The 20,783-nt window shown below is 38.2% G+C and overlaps 1 protein-coding gene across 1 annotated transcript; it reads left to right on the forward strand.

The window, feature by feature from the left end:
* The first annotated feature begins 1,172 nt into the window (after positions 1–1,172).
* Positions 1,173–20,036, forward strand: LOC306906746 (NACHT, LRR and PYD domains-containing protein 3-like). The gene is made up of 8 exons (XM_079478368.1): positions 1,173–1,294; positions 7,025–7,142; positions 9,870–11,825; positions 12,203–12,376; positions 14,102–14,275; positions 14,379–14,552; positions 17,497–17,543; positions 18,045–20,036. Exons 2-8 carry the CDS (start codon positions 7,045–7,047, stop codon positions 18,578–18,580), a joined length of 3,159 nt encoding a protein of 1,052 aa, XP_079334494.1. The 5' UTR covers positions 1,173–1,294; positions 7,025–7,044; the 3' UTR covers positions 18,581–20,036.
* The last annotated feature ends 747 nt before the right edge of the window (positions 20,037–20,783 follow it).

A 20,783-nucleotide genomic window follows, 5' to 3' on the forward strand; every position in this document is an offset into this window, starting at 1 on the left:
CTTTCAGAAATAGAAAAATTTATAAACAGATTGAATATGCTTTATCTAAATGTGGGTGGGAGTGAAACTCCCCATTCTGCTGATTGGTCAGTGTCGTCAGCAGCTCTTCCTCAATTCAGCACGGCAGAATAACAGTCCTCCGCTGCTGCAGTTGTACAGATTCTTAACACGGATATTGCAACTACATTTAATTTATTTCTAAACAAACAGCCAGAGTAAAGAATGCTTTGACACAAGCCGTATCCGTATTTGACGTATTTGACATATGCCTACGTTAACGTTCAAACAAGAAACTATTAGTATTAGAGTTTATTTAATTAATATTGAGTATTAATTGATGTCAAACAAAACAGTATGTTTTCATTTCTAGGTCAGCTAAACTTCCCAAGGTTAGCCAAATGTGGATTTGTGTACCCAGGCCAGAGGAAAGCTCTATATAGGCTCTGCCCTGCTATGGTGTGTTAGTTTGTTATGGTTGTTTGATGACAAAGATATTCAATGATGTTGCATTCATCTGTACAACTGCAGCAGCGGATGAAGACACGGGTTGATCCTCAGCTGACCAATCAGCAGAATGGGGAGTTTCATTCCCGCCCATTTAGATAAAGAAGGTTCAAGCCATTTATTCATTTTCTATTCCTGAAAGAAAAACTAAAAAAATCGAGATGAATTCTTGTTTATGGAAAAATATTTTTCAAATTATTCCACTTTCAATTAAAAAGAAACAACTGAACAGATGATACACGGATTGGACATGTCCCCCAGTCCCTCAGAAAGACAATCTGGGAAAAAATAGAGAGAGGGGAAGCAAATTATAACTGAAGCTCCAAAAGAATGATTGCGGCAATAAATAACATTTTATTTTGTTCATCCTAATGTAACCGGTTCTACTTGCCCCGCTCTGCGCGGGCTTCGACCGACGTGTGTCCGATAGGGAGATGAGCGCTCTAACAAGGAGGCTAAAGACCGCTGTCAGACGGTAGAACGTCTCTGTTGGTCGGGGAGTAAGGTTTACACACTGCACAGCTCTTCACTAGCCTGCCTCCGTTACACTTACATGCAGGCTCCTATACAGTACTCAACTGCGGTCAGTGTCTGTATGGGTGTGTACTGTGTAGAAACTTGTAGCAATCACTTGAGCTGCTAGGGCAGTTTTTCCACTTAATCTCTCTCCCTTTCCAAAGAATGTAAAATGAAACCAGTAACTTACTCACATTTCAGCTGAATTTGTGGCATTTTAAGGACGTGCGACACACGCAAATATACAGGGCATCTTATCTAACAGCGTTATAAGGTATGCAATGATTTCATTTTAAAGATATTTGTTTAAATGAAATCAGTGATTTTTCAGTCTTTTACAGGACATTTTAAAACATTTCATCTGGTCAAAAATGCTATTAACTTGCATGAGAAAAGACATCATCAATTTTGATTTGCATTTGAGTGTGCAATTTGAAAAACTGTCATGGAAATGTAATAGTAATATATAATCTAAAGTAACAACTGGCCAATGCATTTAGAGTGGCCTGCTAGCTATTGTGTTTTAAAGCATAAATGGAATATATTAACAGTCAAGAACGAAGTCCAAAAGAATATTAATTAAACCTCTAGTTAAAGAGGAAAACATTGTTAGTTTACTCTGTTAACGTGTTTAAGGTGTAGTCAGAGCCAAGACAAAGACAAAGACTTTCCTTCCCTAAAAACTCCCACAATGTTTATGATGCTTCATAAACGTTCCTTTACCAGGAAGCCTTCTACCTTAAATCGCATGAGCCAACTCAATAAAGATCTTGAAATTAAGCAGAACTTCTGAAAATGCAAATTGTATTTATCTAGAACACAATCTACTTAAACAAAAACATACACTATTAATGTACTATATAGCGCTATTCCAGTGTGAATCACCCATGTCTGTAATTTGTAAAGTAAACAATCCCCCGCAAATGACGGAGGTCCCGTGATAATATTGGTCTTGTGCGAATCGGCATCTCTGTGATTTGGTGGGCACGTTCTTCAAGGTTTTATCCACCGGTTGCGAATAATGGAGGCTATGTTAAAGTATTTTGGGTGCTGGGTCAAAACAGAACCTGCCATCACTGCCGTTTTTGCAGGGAGTTTCCCCATTTTTGTTATTTCTCCCGCAAAACTCCCATAACACGATCGCCAACGGACAGAGGGGGATACCCAGAATGCGATCTGGGTCTCAAATGCTGACAGGTACGGTCAACGCATTATTCACCATACAACTATATATGTAAACTATATGCAAAGCCTTAGCATCATATCCGGGAAATAAGTCAGTAAAATTGCACCGGTCTTGCATCTCTCACGGAGGAGCTCCGGGAGCATAAAACAGAAGGGTTGTCGTTATCAGGGGTGGTGAGACAAGGACAGAGGACCCAGGTGCAGACAGCGGGTAAGGGGTTAACATATATTTAATAAATAATAAAACAAAGACCCACGTGGGGGTAACATAACAAAACAGGACTAAGACTAACTACACTATACAAAGACTTAAAATAAACTAAAAACAAGAACTACGAATACACTAAACTCGACTGACAAGACACATGGACTCACCACACAACCACAATGAACCAGCACAAGAAAGAAGACACAAGGGCATTAAATAAGGGACCAAATCAAGAGGGGAACAGGTGTAGGGCATGAATCAATAACGAGGTAATGAGAGGATGGGAACAGAGACGAGACCGGAGAGAGAGTATGGAAGGCCAAAAGGGCCATAAATACCTCTCTACACACAAAACATGAGATTCTGTCATGATCCTGCCACTAAACCAAGAAAAACATGACATGATGCGGCAGAATCATGACAAGGGTACGACGAGAGCGGTTCAATTAAAATCTTATGTTACGTTCGGCGGTTCCCGTCTCCTTCCTCACGGATTTCGGGTCAAGTCAACTTTATTTATATAGCGCTTTTTACAATTTTTATGGTTACAAAGCAGCTGTACAAGAAAACATATTGACTATAAGCAAAACATATAAGGTTATGTCAAAACAGTCAAAATAAGTCAAAACACAGGTCATATCATACAGACTATAAATTCCTATATGCAGTGTTAAATAAAACTATAAAATTCTAGCAGACCCCCGGACAGGCAAACAGAGGAAAACAGTATGCAAACAGTGGTGAGGAACCCAAAACTCCATTGAAGGAGAAAAAAAATCTTCTCCAAAAAAGGGAACCAGGCCTACCCAGGCGATTCCAGTTCCCCTCTGGCAAACTAAGGGGTATCCATTTTAATAGTACGTGGTATGCATGACTATTCTAGACAAACATTTTTGTAATAACTATGCACCATTAAACAAGCTACTGGGGTCTTTTTTAACTATGGGTAGTTTTATTATTACACCACACATGATGGATATTAATAACAGCTCACTAGAAAAATAAGGAAATGATGGGTTTCTGTTTTATTAATGATATTACCATATATGCTACTTACCTACTTAGTGTATTACATACGGTCGATGTCAGCTGTGACTCATGTCAGCAAATGAAATATACATTTACATTTAGTCATTTAGCAGACACTTTTATCCATGCAACTTACAAAGCATTCAGGGAGCAATAAAGTGATATATCAAACAGGAACAATAATACAAAGTTACTAGTTTCCTCAAAAGCCAGAACAATACCTGTTGAGAGAAAGAGGGAGGGTTGTTTTTTTCCCTATTTATTTGCCAGTCAAGTATTCACAGAAGAGATGGGGTGTAGGAGGGTGTGAAAGTATGCCGGTACAGATCCAGTGATAGTCCTGTAGGCGAGCATTAGTGACTTGAATCTGATACAGGCTTCAATATGATTATAACATGGTACTTAAGTAAGGATATCCTTTTTCCTCAGTGCATAACATTATATAATGATAACAAAGTGCAGATAATTAAGTTTGTTCATGTGTTTCAGTGAAAGTAATATGTAACATATTACACAGTTTTTCTCTGTATTTCCTCTGTAAATATGGTCCATATACTACATAGTTACAGGGTATATGTAACATCTGCAGGCTATATAAAGGCTTTGCCAAATGCATAAATGTAAATCGAAGTGACACTTTTGACACACCTTGTTCTATATAGTTACAGGTTATGTACGCCATCTGCGGACTGTAAACTGGAGAAAAACATTGTACCCCCTTGTTCTATGTAGTTACAGGTTATGTACGCCATCTGCGGACTGTAAATTGAAATGAAACTTTGCTACTGCCTTGTTCTGTTTAGTAACAGGGTGTGTACAGTAAATATACACAAATTAAGATCTTCACTTTACAGCATTTATTGTGAAAACAACTTATTTAAAAACGATGTGTAACAACACATGATTTAAATTAAATGTTCATAAGTGTTAACTAAGCACGAAGGTATAGAGGCTGTGCTGTAAAGCTGAATGCTTACAAGCTCTTATGTAGTGTCTCATTCACAATACAGCACTAACCTCAAGTAAAGTCAAAACTATGGATCCATTGAACTTTCATGAAATAAAATTACAAAAATGACTTCCCTTAAACTGGAAAAATGTGGTATCTGACCCACTGCAAAAAGAATGATCGTTGGGTGCAGCGGCCAGTGGGTGATCCTGAATCAAGGAAACTTACGTTCATACAGTCACTTTTTAGGATTGACAACCGTATTAACTTGCAGTCGTAAGTCTCGAAATATTTCTAAACTTTAAGAATCTTTAAAAGTGTAGAGATGTCTGATACATGGAGCTCCAGAGCTGTGCCAAATTCTGCTGTTTCATCAGGTCTTTTATCTGCAAAGTACAGGTCCCTGCGAGAACACAGATGGGGCGTTTTTCAACAAATCAGCATTTCCAAAGTGAAATCTCTTAACCAATCCGATAAAGATTTGGCAGAAGCCCATTTTCTCCACTTGATTTACTTGATTTTTAAAAAGCAGGTACAGTCGGAGATTGATTACCCCAGTCCTGGTTTGGAAACGCTCAGTAACTGAGAAAAATCCAGATTTTTATATGCAGTGACCTAGGTCTCAAATTGGCCAGGGGGAAGTTGTTGTTAGGAGTCAAGTCAAGTCAGCTTTATTTATATAGCGCTTTTTACAATTTTCATTGTTACAAAGCAGCTGTACAAGAAAACATTGACTATAAGTAAAACATAAAAGGTTATGGAAGTCAAAACACAGGTCAAATATCAGACACACAATAAATTCCTATATGCAGTGTTAATTAAATAAGACTATCAAATTCTAGCAGCCCCCCGGCCAGGCTAACAGTGCAAAACAGTATGCAAACGGTGGCGAGGAACCCAAAACTCCATTGGAGGAGAAAAAAAACCTCAGAGGGAAACCAGGCCTAACCAGGGGATTCCAGTTCCCCTCTGGCAAAAACTGCTGCCTCTGCACAAGCTCGACAGTTCTTGCACAACAAGGCAAAATAAAAAACAAAGTTAGATTTAAAATTATCACTAATAATCTAATAGCGACTGAAGTAGGAGCATTAGCTCTAACAAAACATGTCAGAACCTGCTTCATGAAAACCCACACACTGGTGACTGTGTGATGGTTTAGTTTAAAGGTGTGGTTACCTAGTATGAAAACGATAGAAACATGTTAGATATCTTACCATACTAATCTGTCTGTGGGTGTCTTATTGCTGATTTACTTTATGGAATCTGGAAAAACCCGTCTGGGTTTGTCGCGCTGGATCATTTCAGGTATAGTCACAAATAATTGAATAGACTATATGCACGCGGGATCTTCCGCTTAAATCTCAGCCAGCTTAGCAACTTTCACTCTCATAGAACTGAGTTAATTTGCCACCCAGCGATAACATTATGTGTACTAAAAAAACTTTAAAATGTTCGCAAACAGACAGTACAACAGCCGAGCATTGTTGAGTACCTCTGTTTGTGGATGTAGCTTAAAATGTATAGCTAGAAAGACTTTTCCCTTTTGGGTTGTCAATGTATGATGTAGTGTTTGGATAATATGACTCACGTTGTTGACAGTTGTTCTGTTGATTTATGCTCCCCATCAAATTTAGCTACCCTCTTGTTTTGATTCGTTTGGGGTAGGGGTTAGTCCTATTTTGTATGGAGGTAGCAAATTTCGACAGGGTAGTACAATTTGTCAGAACACCGTAATCTGAGGTGCATCTTGAAGTGACCGAGTGAAAAACGTCATTATTCCCTATACTGTACTATACTGTTTCTAACTTTGGTTTTTATGAAATTATTATTCAATAACATCATGTCTATCCTTGCAACATGTACAGTGACTCACACATAAGCGACTTTTAGTTGAGATGCTTGACTGTTGTTCTTTTGCTTTCATGTTAAGCCTGGTTTCTCAACATTACGTTCCTGAAAATGATAGCTACTTCAGATAACCATAACGTTTGTTACATGCAAAATACATTTGGACAGGGCTTAAAACCGGCTTTCAAAACCAGTAATAAAACTTCACAATGAAAGGTTTTCCCAGATCCCATCACATATTTGCTTCAAATCTTCTAGTGGTAGATTTTTGGGTGGAGTAAATTACTCATTCCTCAACTGTACAAATCAAAAGTACAGGTTGTTTAATTCAACTCGTGAAAGCCATCCTAGACTGTTAAAAGTTTATTCTGAAAAGGCATCAAATCTCAGGGTAAGTTTTTTTATTTATACCAATGTGTTTGTTACCTTTGTCAGATTTTCTTAAGTCCTTAATCTTATAAACTACTCTCAACAATCACTGACACTGTGGTTGGTTGTTCCTATATTATTACGTCTCCTGGTCAGGTTTTTATACAAACAAAGAATTTTTGACGTTTTTTTATCTATGGCTTAAAAGGAAGATTTCTATACTGTAAATGCAGTTCTCTCCCATAACAGCAGCAGTGGCACCTCCAAAAGAACAAAAAAAACCAGAAGTCTATAAAATGTTTGTGCTGTTTTTGAAAGCGTATTTTGTGAGAACATACCCTTCTGTGTGTTTAGATCGAAATGCTTTTGGTTCTTTTACATTAATGTTTCCTAATAAATGTTTTTCTTATTTACAGTCTTGAATTCTGTCTGTAAAATGTCATCTCCAACATTAAGCTGTGTATCCATGAAGAGTAAGGATTCCCTTTGGCAGCCTCCTAATCTTAAGAATGAAATTGTGACCTCAGACCACATGTAAGTAACCAGAAACTCAACTGTAATTGCAGATTTATTCATAAAAGTGGGCATTATTCAGAATGTATATACTTAGAAAACAGACAATATTGTGTTTAAAATATAACATATTTGTTTAACTGTTGTATAAAATCAACATTACTTGTGCACAAAAAATTATCTGTTGTAAAATGCATTACTAAATAAAGTAAAGATCTTATTACAGACATGGACGATTCGCACAGGATAATGATCACAGACAACCTTATTACTAATGTCTAGAGGTCCCCCGGTGATACTAATCCCGTGCGAATAGGGCTTTAACTCAGCTATTCGACATCTGTTACACAGGACATTGATACAACTGTGCTAAATTTACACTTATCTTTAAAATCAAAGTAAATATATTTTTTTTATTTTGATACCTCACCTGAAAAGATGTGTTTCTGTGCTCACTGCTCAATCACTCGTAGTTGAGCCAGGCACCGAGACAAGGTCGCACTTGCTCACTGTCTCTCTGTCTCCACTGTCGTGGCCTAATGGTTAGAGAGTCGGACACGTGAACAGAAGGTTCCAAAGGAACTGCTCCGAGTGTAAGTGTGTTCACGACTTGTTGTGCGTGTATTCATATACGTTCTGGATGGGTTAAATACAGAGGTCACTTTAGTGAGGTAGGCAGGACGAGAGCCAGGATTCGAGGCTGGTGCGTGAGTAATAACGAGCGTCAGCTGTACGCGCACCGGTCTCGAATCACGGAGGAGATTGGGAGCATAAGAGGACGAGCGACCGGACCGTCAGTGAGAGAGGACCAGGCCTCTGGAAGCAGTTCATAATTTTGTGCTGTAAGTGCAATGGGACGATAGTCATTGAGGCAGGACACTGAAGATTTCTTTGGCACGTGGATGATTGTGGTGTCCTTGAAGCACGTTGGAAGAACGTTGCTATTCAGGGAGGTGTAGAAGATTTCTGTGAAAACCTCTGCCAGCTGGTGTGCCCAGGCTTGTCCAGCAGCTTTCCGCGGGTTGACCCTGTGTAGTGTGTTCTTCTCATCGGCCTTGGTTAGGCACAGCCCCTGATCCTTTGGGCGATGGGTTGTCTTCCTCGCCGTCACACCCTTTTATGAAGGCATTGTCGCAAGTTCTCAATAGCGCATGTACCTCTGCAGTCATCCATGGCGTTTAGTTTGAGCCTGTGGTGATGGTCTTGGAGACGATGATGTCATCAATGCATTTACTGATATAGCTGGTCACTGATGTTGTATATTCCTCCAAGTTTGTGAATTTGCTGGAAGTTGAATTTTGCCCATACAGTTCACAAACTCTGATTATGAGAACTGTGGAAAAAAATTGTCTGCATCTAACAGTTACAAACTCCACCAACGATAATTAGTTACTAGAAACTAGCACAGAGTTCCACCATTCCACCATCCACCATTTATACAACATTCATCACCTAAATTAAAGATCTAGGCTGCACTAGTTAGATCAACCGGAACCAGGGACACTTCCAATAACAACTGATGCATTTGTTGCATCAAAGAGTGCAGAACAGTACTCTACTCTCAGCCAGTCTTGTCTCATTGTTCCAAGGTTACAAGAGCGGAGCGGGCAGGGCGCAATCCATTCCTAGACCTGACAAATGCTGGACGAAGGAAGTGACGTCCCTACAAAACTTCAGCCACTATTAGATTATTAATGATAATTTTAAATCTAATTTTTTTTATTTTCGCCTTGTTGTGCAAGCACTGTTGAGCTTGTGCAGAGGCTGCAGTTTTTGCCAGAGGGGAACTGGAATCCCCTGGTTAGGCCTGGTTTCCCTCCGAGGTTTTTTTCTCCTCCAATGGAGTTTTGGGTTCCTCGCCACCGTTTGCATACTGTTTTGCACTGTTTTGCCTGGCCGGGGGGGCTGCTAGAATTTGGTTGTCTTATTTAATTAACACTGCATATAGGAATTTATTGTGTGTCTGATATTTGACCTGTGTTTTGAATTCCATAACCTTTTATGTTTTACTTATAGTCATTTTTTTTCTTGTACAGCTGCTTTGTAACAATGAAAATTGTAAAAAGCGCTATATAAATAAAGCTGACTTGACTTGACTTGACTAAATGCAGCACACAAACAACACAGTTGAACTTTCCTGTAGCTTTCCTGTAGATCAGTGGTAAGAACTTTGTGTTAACAACGCAAGGTTGTGAGTTCCATCCTAGTGGATTGCAGAAACCTATGTAAAATGTATATGACAAAGCTCGCTTTGGATAAAAGCTTCTGCTAAATGTAAATGTAAATGTAAACTTTTGCTCTCTCTCTCCTGCACACAAGTGAAAGTAACTTGTGAGCATGCTCCTTCTCCCGCTCTCCTTGGTTGATGCTTGGGTGTGCCGTGTGCTTTTTCCGGGAGAATTGTCCAATAATGGACTAAGAAAAGTTGTTGCATAACGATTTTTCATGTTCTTCATTTTCTGAAACTTTTACGAACACTGGGAGAGTGTATCGAGCACAGAAATACCACGTAATACGTCCAACTCGATTTTTGACAAGTTGACCATGTTAAGCATTAGAAGACAGCATGTTTTAACACTGTAAAGACGACACACCGTTGCACCACCTCTTTTAATTCGTTTTATTTTTAAATGTCTTTATATATATATATATATATGTGTGTGTTATATGTGAAGGACTCAAATCTCATTCAAATCTCTCTATCTTTGTGTGGTTGCTATGTTTTTTTATATTTTACTGTCTCTGCAGAGATGAGAAAGATTCACATTTAACCGACTCAAGTTGTCAAAGTCACACGGGGCAGCATGAAATAGATTCATCCTTGCAGACACACACACTGCTGGAGAAGACTGAACACCTCCAGCATGATTCTCTCCAAACAGTTGATGATGTGCTACAGAGAGTAAAAGACATTTACAAGTTCAACATGAAGAACAAGTACGAGCGTTTATTTGAAGGAATCAAACTACAAGAAAGCAAAACCTTGGTTAATAAGGTTTACACACAACTGTACATCATAGATGGAGTTAAAGAACTTGTGAATGTAGAGCATGAGGTTTTAAAGATGGAGAAAACTACCCAAACATTTAAACAACACTTACAAGACACTCAAATAAACTACAATGACATATTTAAAAATGTACCTGAACTAGCATGTATAGAGAATAAAAGTCAGAATAAAAACAATATTAAGAATGTTCTTACGCAAGGCATCGCTGGAATTGGCAAAACAGTCTCTGTGCAGAAGTTCATTCTTGACTGGGCTGAAGGAAAAAACAATCAGGATGTAGATTTCATGTTTGTGCTTCCATTCCGTCAAATGAACTTGATTCGAGATGAACAGTACAGTCTTTACAAACTTCTGCGGGACTTTCATCCTGAACTTCAAGATCTGGACACAAAGATTTATGACGAGTGTAAATTTGTGTTTATCTTTGATGGACTGGATGAAAGCAGAATTACACTGAATTTTTTTGACAGCGAAAAGGTTTCTGACATGAGAAAGTCTTCCTCAGTAGGGGGGATAATATCAAACCTGATCAAAGGAGATCTTCTTCCCTTTGCTCACATTTGGATCACCTCCAGACCAGCAGCAGCCAATCAGATTCCTTCTAAGTACATTACACGTGTGACAGAAATCCAGGGATTCAATGACGCTCAGAAGGAGGAATATTTCCGGAAGAGAATCAGCGACGAGCATCAAGCCGACAAAATCATCTCACACATTAGAAAAGCGAAAAGCCTCCACATAATGTGTCACATACCGGTCTTCTGCTGGATCTCATCTACTGTGCTTCAGAACATCCTAAATCAAGACCACACTGCAGAGATTCCTAATACATTGACTGAAATGTACATCCACTTCCTGCTGAATCAGATCAATATGAAGAATCAGAAGTACGACGAGAGAGATCCAGAGAAACTCCTGGAGTCCAACAGAGAAGTGATTGTGAAACTGGCTGAACTGGCTTACGAACAGCTGATGAAGGGCAACGTGATGTTTTATGGGGAGGATCTGAGAGAGTGTGGGATAGACATCACTGAAGCTTCACTGTATTCTGGCATCTGCACAGAGATCTTTAAAGAGGAATCTGTCATTCATCAGAGGAACATCTACTGCTTCATACATCTCAGCTTTCAGGAGTTTCTGGCTGCTTTCTATGTGTTTTATTCACATGCCACCAAAAACACAGAATCATTGCAGCTGTTTCCTGGTTATAGAAATGAGTGGTATGGGTCTGACGAAAGCTCTCTCTGTGAATTACTAAAATTATACATTTTGCAATCCATGGGTAGTGCAAATGGACATCTGGACCTTTTCATTCGATTCTTGCTGGGTATCTCACTAGAGTCAAATCAGAGACTCTTACAGGATCTACTGACACACACAGTGAACACATCAGAGAGCATTAGAAATACCGCTCAGTACATTAAAAACAATATCAAGGATGGACTTGGTCTCTATCCCGGCAGATCCATCCATCTGCTTCTTTGTCTGCTTGAATTGAAAGATCAGTCTCTGTACAGAGAAATTGAAGAGTTTCTTCCATCAGAACAACTCTCTGCTTCCCACTGTTCAGCAATAGCCTACATGCTTCAGATGTCAGAGGAGGTGCTGGATGAACTGGACCTAAACAAATTCAACACTACACCGGAAGGCAAATGGAGACTGATACCAGCAGTGATAAACTGCAGAAAAGCTCTGTGAGTATTAATGTATTTCATTACATTTCCATGTACCTCCATGTACGCTTCCATACCTGACACGGAGGAAATGAAAAGCAGACATGTACATTTCTATAGACCTTTTCCATAGACATGGGAAATTAAATTGCAAATGGATTTTCTGTTCTATTCAAGATATTACAGAAATTGAATGTTTGTGTATATTGAAATGAAAGTAATACAAAATTAGTACTTTCATAATGTGTCCACAACTATGAAAACATGATTGCAGACACATAAAAAATGCCAATGCAATTTGTACAGTTACACATGAATATATTTAATTTATTTTATTAAATGACAAATACAGAAATCATTTCACCATAATTCTTATATTGTGTTTTCATCTTTTACAGACTTGCAGGCTGTGATCTCACTGTTCAAACTTTTGAAAGTGTGCTCTCTGCTCTGCAATTACCAAAGTCCCCCCTGAGAGAGCTGGACCTGAGTAACAATGACCTCCGGGGTTTAGGAAGTACGCTGCTTTTTGCTGGACTGGAAAGTCTACACTGTCAACTAGAAAAACTAAGGTATTTTTTCAAACAAAAAATGTGTGAAAAAACCTACTATTGACAACTTAAGATCACTGAATTTTAGTGTTTTCCAATCCTAGTGCTCGGGGCACCCCTCCCAGAATGTTGCCCCGAGGACTAGGATTGGAAAACACTGGATTCTATTTATAATTTGTGAAGGGTCTAAAATTCCTCGACGACATTCTCCACGAGATCTATCAGTCCAGGTAACATTTATAGATGAGAAATGCATGCGCGTAATAGCGGCATGCCACCTTCACACATCTCACCTTCGAATATTTTTTGTTCTAATTATATAGAAATAATATACGCCCAAAGCAACCTTTTTATGGCTAATACACTCAGGATATAAAAAGTTTTTACTTACAAATGTATTGTTTCACTTCAAAAAGTATTTAATAACTTTGACTTTTATGATGAATACATTAGCTTTTTTGGAGATTCGAAACGAGGGCACTGTTCAATGTTTAATACAAGATATTACACCACTAAAACATACAATTTTATCTCTGATATGATGCTAAATAGAATGAAGAAGACAGAACATCTTGGTGTTGATACCTTACAAATTGCAGCGATACCCATAATTCACTTCGATTCTCCCGAGTGTGACGTCACCTAACAAAGACCGATACAAAAGAAATTCACGTGGGTCATGACATACTGACATCTTATGAAGCATTTTCATCAGTCTCTGCAAGGATTTAATCTTATTTACGACATTAAACTGGCAATCCACAGCAGTCGGTTTGCACATGCAATAGGTCTTGTTCCCTTGAAAGTAACTGCATTAAGGGTAAAATCTGTTTTTTTCAGATATGGGACATATTGAGTTGTTTTTTACTGCATTCATTATGTATGAAAATACAGCTATATTCATGAGAAACAGCAGTCCATCTCCCTCTAGAATTCGCACTACAAAGAATCTCCCCTTCTAAGTGTCATGATTCTGCTTCATCATGTCAGGTTTCACTTGGTCTACTTGTAGGATCATGACAGAACCTCAAGTATGGAGAGAGACATTTATTGTTGTTATGGCTTGCCATACACTCTCTCCGGTGGCAACACGATCCTGACACTAAGTGTGTGGGGCACATTAATGCAATTCACCCGAATGTGCGATAGGAACTCGATAGCGTTCAGTTTCTTGCACAGATTAATTGATTCGCTTTATAAGATGCTAGTTTAGCGTCACAAAGGGCTGGAACAACATTTCTATTGAAAAAACGGTCAATACCATCCACATCCTTGATTGACTGGGGGTGAGTAAATAAACATCAATTTAATTTTGGGTAAAGTAACATCCTTTTTAATTAAGTATCATGAAAAGGGAAATATACTGGATTCGATATTTGTGTGCATGTTTTAATATATGACCTAACAGCAACAAAGAAAGCATAAAAGTAACAATATGCAGTAAATAACAGAAATACAAAATAATAGAAGAAATAATGATATGGTCGGAAATTTTTTTCCCACATTTGATTTATACTTTTGGAATCTGGCCCTCAAAGAAAAGTACTTGAAGACCCCTGGTCTATAGATCAGAGCTGAGAAAAAGAGTAAATACTAGTTTTAAAGGATCACTCCATTATTAAGAGCAAATTATCTGGAGTTATTTGATGTGGTTGAAATATGGCTCATATGCTGTATGTTGCTGGCACCAGGTTCTTCCTTTCCTACAGCTGTGATATCATTTAAGGTTTTTGTTGTTCTGTTTAGATTGGCCATCTGTAATCTCACTGAGCAATTTTGCGAGGGATTGGCATCAACTCTTCAATCACCAGACTCCTCACTTAGAGAGCTGGACCTGAGTAGCAATGACCTGCAAGATGTAGGAGTAAAGCTGCTGTCTGCTGGACTGAAGAGTCCAAACTGTCAATTGGAGATATTGAGGTATTTAGGAACACATATTTGCTCAAATATGTTCTTGTCTCGACCACCTAGGGGCTTCAGCAGACCCCAGTTTATCCTTACATGTTGGCGTGTGTCTCATCAGGTTATCTGGCTGTATGGTGACAGAAGAAGGTTGTGCTGCTCTGGCTTCAGCTCTGATTTCAAACCCCTCACATCTGAGAGAACTGGATCTGAGCTACAATCACCCAGGAGATTTAGGGATGAAGCTGCTCTCTGACCTACTGGATGACAAACAATGCAAAATAGATACAATCAGGTAAACGTGGCATTAAATTCTGTTAATATGGATATTTACATGGACCACTGTATTCTGGTTATATCTACGTGATTCAATTCTATTTTATTACATACATCATAATTAACAATTAAATAAAAATAATACTAGGGGAAACTTTTAAGAGAGTATACGGTATTAAGATACATGGTATTATTACAAGTTTTCTCTATGCAATGTAAACTGATGCTGGTGGAATGTCAAACTACAAATTATTAAATTAAAGTATATTTCATTTAGGTATATTATTATTTTAAATATTGTTATGAGGACTGGAGCCTTACATTACAATATACCATACCAGAACAATTTGCAATAATACCAAAACTTGCGGAAAGAATATGTTTGTTAAAATATGTTAACGTGCATGTGTGTTGCTCAACACAAGTTGTTTATATTAATGGATTAAATTAATCCATTAGTCACTGTGGCAAGAAACCAAAACTCCACTATAGATGTACAGTATACGTGTATAAGAGTGGAGAGAACAATCTTGGGAGAGGCCAGACTCAACTGGGAGAGCCAGTTCTCTTCTGGCATATTAAAAAAGCACTGCTGCAACTACGAAGAGAACTACTGTTCAATTCAATTCAACTTTATTTATATAGCGCTTTTCGCAATTTGCATTGTTCCGAAACAGCTTTACAGGAAAAAAAAGGGTAAAACACGCTACATGGTGTTTTATATAATAAATTAAATTCTTCTAGTAAATAATATCTAATTTCAGCATCTCCTGGTGGTTTATTTAGCATATGTTGCATTAAGTGAATGCTTGGCTGAAAAGATGCGTCTTTAGTCTAGATTTAAATTGGGCGAGTGTGTCTGATCCTGGAATAATATCAGGAAGGCTATTCCAGAGTTTAGGTGCTACGTATGAGAAAGCTCGACCCCCTTTAGTGGATTAAGTTATTCTAGGTGTTATCAAAAGCTTTGAGATCTTAGAGAGCGTGATGGGTTGTAGTGTGATAGAAGCTCTGTTAGGTAGGTAGGGGCTAAGCCTTTTGAGGCTTTATAAGTGATTAAAAGAACTTTAAAGTCAATACGATACTTAATAGGTAGCCAGTGAAGGGTCGATAACATTGGGGTTATGTGATGGTATTGTCTGGACCTGGTTAGAACTCTGGCAGCTGCGTTCTGAACTAACTGTAGTTTGTTTATTGATGATGCAGGACAACAACTAAAAGTAGTGCATTACAGTAGTCAAGTCTTGAGGTAATAAATGCATGAATATGCTTCTCCGCGTCAGCAACACATAGAATATTTCATAACTTGCCAACATTTCTTAGGTGGAAAAAGGCTGTTTTTGTGACATTTGAGATTTGATTTCAAAACGACAGGTTGCTGTCTAATATAACGCCTAGATCTTTTACAGTATTTGTTGGAGTAACAGTACATCCTTCAACTTGCAGTTGCACTGTAAACTGTGAGACTCATGGCCACCGTTTGCATATTGTTTGCACTGTTTGCCTGGCCGGGGGGGCTGCTAGAATTTTATAATCTTATTTAATTAACACTGCATATAGGAATTTATAGTGTGTCTGATATTTGAGCTGTGATTTGACTTGCATAACCTTATATGTTTTGCTTATAGTCAATGTTTTCTTGTACAGCTGCTTTGTAACAATGAAAATTGTAAAAAGCGCTATATAAATAAAGCTGACTTTAATCATGGGAAACAGTCTGCCGGGCTGGTTAGTGAAAAGAGGAAAGAACTAGTGAGGATAGAAACAAAAATTGATACTTAGGTCTGTCCAATATTATTAGAAGAGGCAACTTACAGAAAGTGTAAGAAAGTGACACTTTATGATGGATCTGTGCTTGTTGTTCTGACGAGCTAACTACATTGCGGCATCAACTGCTTAAGGTGAGTTAACAGTGTTATCACTGAGTAAGGTGAAAGCTATATTAAAGAAATCTATTTGTATGACATACTGTATCGCTTATTGCTCCCTGAACTCTTTGTAAGTCGCTTCGGATAAAACCGTCTGCTAAAAGAATAAAAACTAAATGTAAATGTAACTGTAGAGATGGGTTTTTAGTTTAGTTTTAAACTGATTGAGTGTGTCTGAATCCCGAATCTGACGTGGGAGACTATTCCAAAGTATGAAAAGGATCGGACAGACCGGAGTTTTGCGACCGCAGTGTGCGCAATGGATTGTAATCTGACAATAGTTCACAGAGGTACTGAGGCGCTAGACCAATCAATGCTTTATAAACTATTAGCAGGATTTTGAAGTCTATTCGGAACCTAATGCAATGATAACAGTGCAATGATACCAGAATTGGGCTAATATGGTCAAATTGCTTTGATCTCTTCTGACGCTCTGGCTGCTGCATTTTGAACCAGTTGGAGTTTATTCAGAAGCATTGCAGGAGATCCCCCAACAATGAATCACAATAATCTATTCGTACGGTCAAAAATGCAAATCAATCCAAACAATCCTATCAATCAATACTTCATTAGCACAAGACAGATTACTAACAGCCAGCACAAACTCTTGTTGGGATTAATAAAGACACGCACTGAAAAGGCGTGTGACTGACCTTATATGCATTCGTGGAGTTTTCATTTCCCAAAATTTGGTTTGCTCTTGACATTGGTAGTTTCCCCAAAAAGCACGTCTTAAACCCAGTGCTATTTGCTCTGCTCTTAGACTGCAGTTTGCGTTTTTAATGTGCGCTTCGTCAATAAATCACCCGCAGAAATTTTCACTCCCATCTTTTTTAGAAAAATGTTGAGATTGTCTCCAAGTAAACATTTCGGAGGACAACTGTGCTTAATACATTTTTATTTAAATATTTCATTGTTCTAACCGGACAACTTTAAGGCTTTATTTAAAGTTTCACAAGCACCATATCCTTTTAATATACCTTTAAATATTCTTTGCTTAATTCCGTAAAAGCAGAATGTGACTTTGTTTTATAGTGTGGATCATGTTGGAGAGGTCAGGATTAGAGCCGGACTACACAAGTGTAAGTGCACACACACATCTGATGCATGCTGCATGTGGTTGAATTCAACATATCCAGAAAACATCACAACGCTATGTGATCGAAGAAGAATATTGTCATGTTAACATAAGTTACAATAATAATTCATAATGATTTGGAAACAGATTCAGGTCATAAAAGTTGTTATCAACTTTAGAGCCGTTCATAAATGCACACCGGTCTGTTACTGCGGGGATGTTTCCGTGCCACTAACAATGGCTCCTCACAATATGAAACATGATTGGTTGCTTAACCATTTAAAGCAGCCATTGTTCCTTGACCTTTTTTGTTTACTATATTTTTGTTGGGGGGTTAAAAAACCCCAAAGGGAAGGTTGGCTTGGATCTGTCAGGCTTGCTCATGTTTGTGTACACATTTTTATTTAATTATAATTTAAGGGGGTACACAAACACAAACAATCAAACACAATATCACAATATCATCAATGAAATGTTGTCTCCTAATATCTCTGTTTGTGTGCAGATGCCTGTGATCTCACACTGGATTCTAACACAGTAAACACTCATCTCTGTCTGTCTGAAGAGAACAGAAAGGTGACACGTTTGGAAAAGGAGCAGGAGTCCAATTCTGATCATCCAGAGAGATTTGATTTCTGGCCTCAGGTTGTGTGTAGAGATAGTCTGTCTGGTCGCTGTTACTGGGAGGCTGAATGGAGCGGGTGGAAAGGAGCTGTTATATCTGTGACACATAGAGGAATCAACAGGAAAGGAGGAGGTGATGACTGTAGGTTTGGATTTAATGAAAACTCCTGGTGCATTGACTGCATTGATGACACTTTCACTGTTTGGCACAATAAAAACAGCACTGATGTAGATGCTCCTTCAACACGATCTAACAGAATAGGAGTTTATCTGGACTATCCGGCCGGCACTCTGTCCTTCTACAGCGTCGCTGACAGACTCACACACTTGCACACATTTTACTCCACATTCACAGAACCACTGTGTGCTGGATTTAGGATTTATACTGATTCATCCGTTTCTCTGTGCTGTATTTAAAGACGCAGTATGTCTTTTTCACCACTATAGGTCGAAAAACAATAACAAATAACGGGGCATAGCTTGATGACATTGTGAGGACTGTGGCGTGGAATGATGGGAGATGTAGTCTTCACTTCTATGACAGACGGAATTCTGATGAGACTCCCAAATCATGTTCATGGATGGCCATATATGCCCAGAAAATGATTGGATAGCACCCTTCTTGCGTCTGATTTAGACACCATTAAGCCTATGTTAAAACAGAGTGGACGGTCAGACAGTATCCTTAAGCTAATTCCATCTGTGCTCTTCCCAACATTATAAAAAATACTATTGCTCTTTAGACAGTTTGTTGAGTGCGTGTGCGCATTATTAAGATGAAAGTTTTATTCATGACGCCCCAGAACATTGCCAATGTGCAGAGAAAATGTGTTTTCAGGTGCTGTGTGAGGGATTTACTGATCATATATGCAGCTAGATCATAAAAAAATTTAGGTTTTAAGATCCAAATATGGTTATTTGGGGGAGGAGACCGAGGCAAACTGAAAGCATGGGCATCGGCGCACAATGTTTTATTTGTGACTGGTGGCTGTTGAATGATCAATGTATAAAAGTAAAATAAGTATTCAAGTCTTTAAGTAGTTGAAACGATATGACATGAACAACCTGTAAGTAATTTTTTTTATTTAAGTAAATAACACATTTCTTTCACTGTTTTTTTTTTGGTGTGCATGTAAAATGTCCAATTGTTTTTGAAGTGGTGCCACTGAAAGGTCTTTTATTTATACAATGGTTTAAGTAAATTTGTTCTTTCATTCACATATTGGTATACTGTACTTTCTACTGTTACCTAAAGTTCTTTCAATTTTCTTATTATAATGTATATGTTTGGATTTATTTTTTATTTGTTATTGTTCTCTCAGTCGGTTAATGGATTTGCATCATTTTAATGTATGAAGATCATTTCGTTTCTTCTGTGAGGTATTTGTTGGACTGCAGCCATTTGTCACCTATTTTCAATTATAAATCGCCAAACTGGTGGATGTAAGTTTTGTACCAGAGGTTAAGCTATAAATTATGACCCGTCCAAAAAGATGGAAAAATGCTACTTGTAATTCGTATTGAAAGTACTCTGTAAATTCTCTTGAGTAGGCCTACATTTGACATTGAAAAAAGGATTGCTGGAATTACTCAATTTATTCACCTACACCAGTTCCACATGATTAAGTTTTTTAGACGTTACTTTATTAATCGTAAGAAACGTTAATTAAATTGTGTGGAACCGATGTACATGATTAAATTGAGCAATTCCGAAAACCACTTTTTCAGTGAATACATATATATCTCTGTACACAAATGGAAAATAGTTCAAATGGCAAAACAGTCCCAGTGACAGCTTTACTCTGACACATTTTTTCAAATTTTTAGGCGTAGATTTTTATTTTTAATGTTATTAAAACTGCTTCAGAATGACATAACTGTTGGGTCTCATTATGTTGATCATGGCTACGTTTCCCGATAATGTTGTCTTTTAGCTCGCTACGAAGACTCTAAAGGAACAGATTAACTCCAGATATATCTTTTCTATGCGTGTTTCCCGAACTATACCTGCGGAGGTTTCTTACGCACCACGTTACCAGGTGCTGTCAATAGCTGTGTTGATGAATTAATGAATATGGGATCGTGCCTTGTTCATTCTATACAGGGACAGCCTTATGTGAGGTAGCGGTGTTCTTTATGAAATAAGCACTTTAGAAATAGTTGAAGTTGCATTTATTAGGACTCATAAGATAAAATGGCAAACGTTGTGTCGAGACTGACAGAATGGGGTTTGACTTGAGAACCTTTTTCATCTCCGATTATACTTTGAAAAGGCCAATGAACTTGGCGAATGGGACGGCACACCAGACTCCGCCCCGTACATACGGGTATGAAAGGGAAGATGGCATGCCCATTCATTGACCTTTTTGTGCTGAGGAACTTGAGAGGAACCCTTGTTCGCTGCAGTGGGCCGGCGCAGCGTTCGTGGCATGATGGACACAACGTCTCGTTCCCTCCGTCAGGGAACCGAGGTTACATGCGTAACAGTTATGTGATGTGTTATAATCCACTGCATCTATAATAATAATCTTGATGTATTTTACATGAATGTATGGGTGGAGTTTAGTTTACGTATGCAAAACTTAAGTAAACATTTTCATATGCAAAGTATATAATGCAT

Source organism: Barbatula barbatula (genome assembly GCF_947034865.1).
Source record: "Barbatula barbatula genome assembly, chromosome: 17".
Classification (NCBI taxonomy): Eukaryota; Metazoa; Chordata; class Actinopteri; order Cypriniformes; family Nemacheilidae; genus Barbatula; species Barbatula barbatula.